Source organism: Elephantulus edwardii, unplaced genomic scaffold (assembly GCF_000299155.1).
Source record: "Elephantulus edwardii isolate Elephantulus edwardi_28Jun2011 unplaced genomic scaffold, EleEdw1.0 scaffold00024, whole genome shotgun sequence".
NCBI classification, from domain to species: Eukaryota; Metazoa; Chordata; class Mammalia; order Macroscelidea; family Macroscelididae; genus Elephantulus; species Elephantulus edwardii.
This window is the reverse complement of record NW_006399774.1, coordinates 15,140,660-15,146,475: the sequence shown is the minus strand read 5'-3', so window position 1 is coordinate 15,146,475 and position 5,816 is coordinate 15,140,660. Positions and strand designations below refer to the sequence as shown.

Here is a 5,816-nt window from a genome sequence, read left to right as displayed (position 1 = left end):
CCATTCTGTAACCCCCAATCCAAACTCTCATGATAATCATAATGCCCTAAAATATATTCTTTTTAAACTGTTCTCTCCCTCATCAGCTTCAATGTAGTATACGTAATTTATCCAGTTTTTCTCAGTCTTACCCCCACCCTGATGTCAGCCTCATTCTACAACAGTGGCAGCATGCTGTATTTGTCCTTTTGTGACTGAGATATTTCACTCAGCATAATGTCCTCCAGGGTCACCCATTTTTAATTATATTTCATGAGATCCTTGTTTTTCAATGCAGCGAAGTATTCCGTTGTGTGAATATACCATAGCTTCTCTATCCATTCGTTTGTAAATGGGCACTTAACTTGTTTCCAATTCCTTGCTATTGTGAACAAAGCTGCGATAAACATGGTTATGCGGATGTCTGCTTGGATGTTGGTTATGGTAGATAGACTCGTCTTCTAATCACCTCTACACCAGAAGTTCCTGGACAACACCCGGTACCCAGATGGTCCACAGACGCTGGCTGAGTAATAGCCGGGATCCATCAGCAATGCTATCCCTGGTCCCACAGCCTCTTCCAAATCCTGCTGGATTTAGCAGTTCCCTGTCTGTGTACTGTTCTAGCCATCTTGAATGATCTTCAGCAGGATTTTACTTGCATGTGATATTGATGATATTGTTCAATAATTTCCACATTCTGTTGGATCACCATTCTTGGGGATGGGAATAAATAACGGATCTCTTCCAGTCAGTCGGCCAGACAGTTATCCTCAGAATTTCCTGGCATAAACTGGTGAGCACATCCAGGGCTGCGTCTGTTAGTTCAAACATGTCAGTCAGTACCCCATTGATTCTTGGGCCTATTTTGTCAAAGCCTTCAGCGTGGCTTCAACGTCTTCTTCCAATACCACTGACTCTTGTGCACGTTTTCCATTCCGCTCCGTCTGCCTGTGAGGCCTCTTCTTTCTGTCCGTGACCTCCCTCTGACACCCTCCCTTCCAAGCTGAGCAGCATCTGCACTCGGATGTGACATTGCACTTGGACGTGACATGACCCACCCCAGCAGAACTTTTCCTCCCCCCAAGAGGCCTATCTACCAATGGGGCCTTCTGACACAAAATGTAATGCATGTCTTGATTAATAGAATTTTTTTTAATATAAAAGCAAAGCCAGACATTGGTCTTAGAATACTGAACAAGCTTCACGCTGGAATGGCAGGGCGTTTGGGAAATCCGTGGCAGAAGATCAATGCATCACAGGCTAATCGGGATCCAATTCCATTTGCTTCCGCTTGTTCCTGCCTGTTTGCTCTCATCCCAGGTTCCCTTTCCTGCCTCGTTTTCTCTCCAGAGACTTTCTAATAAGTAAACACTTGCTCTTGTAAGCCACAGAAATTGGTGTGTCCTCCAGTGGTTGCACATAGGCAGTGTTGCTCCCTCTTGTTAAAGGGAGGGTGGGTGAAGGTCCTCGATTTCTAATGGGTCTCTCTGAAGCCACAGGGACAGCATCTTCCACCATCAGACTGAAGAGTCCTTTGGGGATACTGATTGCTTGCCCTGATTCATAAACCTACAGAATTATAAAGGAGCATGCCTGCCAAGCTCCCACTCAGCCTTGAAGCCCAGCTCATGCCCCTCCTCTACCAGCCCAGCTGCCCAGTGGGGGTCAGTCGCTGCTCCACTGACACTCAAGCTCTTCTAAACCACCGTTAAAAAAAAAGTATCACAGAGACCAAGTTGCACAGATGGGTTTGGTTGCCCAGAGCATATACTAGTTGTGCTTTCACTGTTGTTGTTGTTGTTAGGTGCCACCAAGTCCACCGTGAATCTCGCCCTGTCCTGCACCTTTCACCCCATCTCCGATCTCCTCGAGCCCTATGTTAGCGTCACTGGGTCAGTCCACCTTGTCCGGGGCCTTCCTCTTTCATGGCCCCTCCACATTTCCCAGCGTGACGCCTTTCCCGAGGACCGGCCCTCCGTGACAACATGTCCAAAGTATGTGAGAGGGCATTTCCCCAGCCTTGCAGCCTCTAACGAGCACACTGGTTTCACTTCCTCCAGGACAGACCTGTTGGTTTTTTTCAGCAGTCCAGAGGATACTCTTTCAAAGGTGTGCCTTCTTATACTGTAGTTTATTTAAAAGGTCCTGCTGGTGTAGGGGTTAAAGCACTCATCTGTTCACTAAAGGATCAGTGGTTTGAATCCCCCAGCCACTCCACATGAGAAAGCTGTGGCAGTCTGTCCCCTAGCGATTCACTGTGTGTGGAGTGGTTCCACTCTGGCCCCCAGGGCTGCCGTGGTTGGAGTACAACAGCAGTGGTTTCTGCTTTGGTACTCTATCTGCTGGGATAAATGTCAGGCAGCCTGGATCCAATAAGACCTACAACCTCAGAAACCGAGTGGGGGCCCACCGCGAGTTAGAATCCCCAAAAAGCAGTGGGTGCCTTTTTCGTTTGCAGGCATGCAATAGCATCAGGATAGTTTGCGATCTGGTGTAAGTGACCCAAACAGGATACAGAGACGTGGACCGAGCCCATGCTGCGGGGGAAATGGTGCTAATAGGCGTACTTCCTGCAGGGGGCCACCAACCTGCCATTTCTAAAACACTCCATCTGTCAAATGATGTGTGATAAAATGCTCCAACATTCAGTGCTCTGAAGCCTGGATTTCCTCTTTCTCACCACCTGAGCTTTGTTAACCTGGTTGTGGTTGTTGCTGTATACTGTCAAGTTGGAACCGACCCAGAGCTGCCCCTCCAGTGGTTTTTCAGAGACTGTGAATCATGGGAAGAGATTGCCCTGTTTTTGTGTGAGGAGCATTTTAACCCTGAGTATCTGGTCCGTCAGCTGACCTCCAGGGCCCCGCACGGAGAAGGTGCTCGGAAGGGCTTGTTGGATGTGCATGCCCTTCTCCCTTCTCCTCCCAGGGAGGCAGTTGCTCTGAGAGTTAGCTGCTCTTGTCCCTGTAAGCTTCTGAGCTACAAGAGAAACCACAATAAACCCCTGACTTGTTTACCAGAGCCACAAAGTGGGCCACTTTGCATAACAATGAAAGAGGTTTTCTTTTACTTTTCAAGGGGAAGAGTGAATTGGGGGAAGGAGTGGGCAAGGAGAAAAGTACAACAATGAATGACTGGAAACCCCATGTTTCTGTAAACTTTCATTAAAATTAGTTAAAAAACACATCAGAGGTGGATTGTCCTCAAGCTCAGGAAGGCAGAATCCAAAAGCAAAGTATCGGCAGAGCCGTGCTCCCATGGAAGGTTTGGGGGAGACCCTTCCTGGGTCTTCTGGCTCCTGGTGGATCTTGGCTGGCCTTGGTGGCCCAGCCTCTCAGAGCTCCATCCCAGTGTCTGCCTTCCTCCTTACGTGGGCATCTGCTCTGTGCCCTGGCCTGTGTATCTAGAACACCATTCATATGGGATTGTTGTTGTTGTTGTTAGGTGCCGCCGGGTCGACGATGAGGCGTTGCACCCCGTGAACAGCAGATCTCAGCCTTGCCGTGCCCCTCAGCACCCTTAGGTCTCCCTTATACTGGAGCTAATTGTTACAGTTGTTGTGTCGACCCATCTCTCATTCTCTGACCCTTCTTCCTGCAGGGACTGACCCCTCCTAGTGACATGCCCAAAGTATATGAGACCCCACACATACTCTCTCTTTCTTTATCCTCATGCTCTTTCTCTCAATCTTATGAGCACAAATACTCTTCTCATTAACACACACACACACACACACACACACACACACACACACACTCTATCTCCTGGGAGAATTCAGTCTAGTTTCATTTCTAAGCGGCATGGCAAGGTATGTCCACCAGATGGCGCCAGATCCCTGAAGGAAACAGCACCTGCAGGGCTGTTCAGGGCGCTGGTGAACAACACACCTGAGCCCTGTCCTACCTGTGCCATCCTCACCTTCTCTGACACACTGGAGCGCACTGCTGCAGTCACTGTGTCCGTCCGTCTCGTTGAGGGTCTTCCTCTCCTTCAGTGACCTGCTATTTTCTCCAGTAAAATGTCCTTTTCCAAGGACCCTCCAACCAACATGCCTAAAGCGGGTGAGATAAAGTACACCATCCGTGCCTCCAAGGAGCACTGTGGCTGCACTTTCTCCCCCAAAATAAAACAAGTAGTGGAAAAGGAAAGGGAACTGCTTGTCGGGGTCCCCTCTCTCCCCTGACCCTCTCTCTACTGTCCAAACATGCTGTCTTCCTCTGTCAGCTGGTCTCTCCTAGCGCTGTGTTCAAACTCTTACCATTCTCCTCAGAAACATTCTGGCTGTATTTCTCCTAAGAGTGTTTGTTCTGGGCGTAATAGTATATTCTATGTCCTTCACCACAGTTTTAATGCATCAAATCTCAGAAGGACTATTTATTACAATTATTTAAAATAACATGAAGAACTCTAGAACTCGGTTAAGTCTCCTGTTATAAGTTTGCATCACGTGGGGGAAACCCCCAACAAACAATTGTGTTGTGTGTTTATGCACGAGGGCACACCACTGGTCAAATAGGAACCCCGGTGACGGAGGTCACAGTGCGCCACGCCATTAATCAGAAGGCCATGCATCTGTGACGGTTCGAATCCATCAGGAGCTCCTGGGAAGAAAAGTGGGCCGTCTCCTGTTAAGATTTACAGCAGTGAAAGCTGATAGAGGGTCACTATGAGTCACTGTCAGTTCAAGGACAGTGAGCGAGGAAGCGAGCAATCAAATGTCTTCCCAGGGAAGCTGTTTCCTCAGAGACTCTTCCCGCTTTGAGCCCCCAGGACAGTGTTGCAAAGAGGTTTGATATGAAAACAAGGAATGTGGTGGCCCACACTGATGTCCCCACACTGACCCTCATTGTCCCTGCATCTTCCCAGGGCTACAGAGTGGACGCCAAGGCAGCGGAGCGTGCGCGCTGGGAAGAGGCCTCCAAAGAGACCATCAAGAAAACCACCAAGCCCTGTCCCCGCTGCCACGTGCCCGTCGAGAAGAATGGTGAGTCCGGCTGAATGAGAAACAAGGCTGAATGAGTCTTTCGTAGAGGGTGTCCAGGGCTCAGTCCCTCCAGGCAGGAGGTCAGGGGGAGGCTGGTGTGACCAAGTTGTCCAGAAGGTGGGCTGAAGCCACCCGCAGGCGTCAAGATCCCCGTTCTACCCCACCAAGCACCTTAACCTCTTGCCAAGCCTCAGCTCCCCATCTGGAAGCTAGCAGTCATGATGAAAGCTGGTTTAAACCAGTCTGAAACCTGTTTACTGTTTTTAAACTAACTAGCCCCTAAATTCAGTTGACTGCAAAATTCCTTTCTCCTATCACACTTGGTGGGGACGCCAGTGGCCTCATCCACCCCAGCCACGCCTCCGTAGCTGTTCGAATCCAGCAGCAGCCCCTCAGAGAAGCAATGAGCAGCCTTCTCCTGTGTCATTTTGTGCCTCTCAAAACCCGCAAGAAACTCAGCTGTGAGCACTCCCTCTTCATAGCTGTGAGTGAGGTGGTTGTTGTTGTTGTTAATTACTGTCAAGTCAAGATCAACTCATAGCAACTCTGTGAACAAAAGACCTAATGCCTTTCCACAGCTATCTTTGTTTCTCCAAGTTCATAGTTTTCAGAGGCTTGTGGTTTAGGAAGTAGTTGCCACTCCTGCTTCTCTGCTTGTTTTATAACTGGGCGCTCCACCAGACACTGTCCACAATGGGAAACCATTCTGGAATTTGATATCCCCATGGCACAAGGTTTGGCATCACAGCAAACCCAGGTTACCTCATACAGCACATTGACAGAGTGATGTGCAAAGTGGAAGAATGTTTCTCTAAGATATCACATAACTAGATATGTTGTTTGTTGTTGTTAT

General features: G+C 48.9%; 1 protein-coding gene across 1 annotated transcript in view; it reads left to right on the top strand.

Annotated features, from left to right (window-relative positions):
• PARK2 (parkin RBR E3 ubiquitin protein ligase) overlaps window positions 1-5,816 on the top strand; it is a 1,426,764-nt gene that overhangs the window by 1,412,519 nt on the left and 8,429 nt on the right. Inside the window, exon 11 of the mRNA XM_006882824.1 lies at window positions 4,846-4,963. Within this exon, the coding sequence (XP_006882886.1) occupies window positions 4,846-4,963 (118 nt within the window). The remainder of the gene's footprint in view (window positions 1-4,845; window positions 4,964-5,816) is intronic.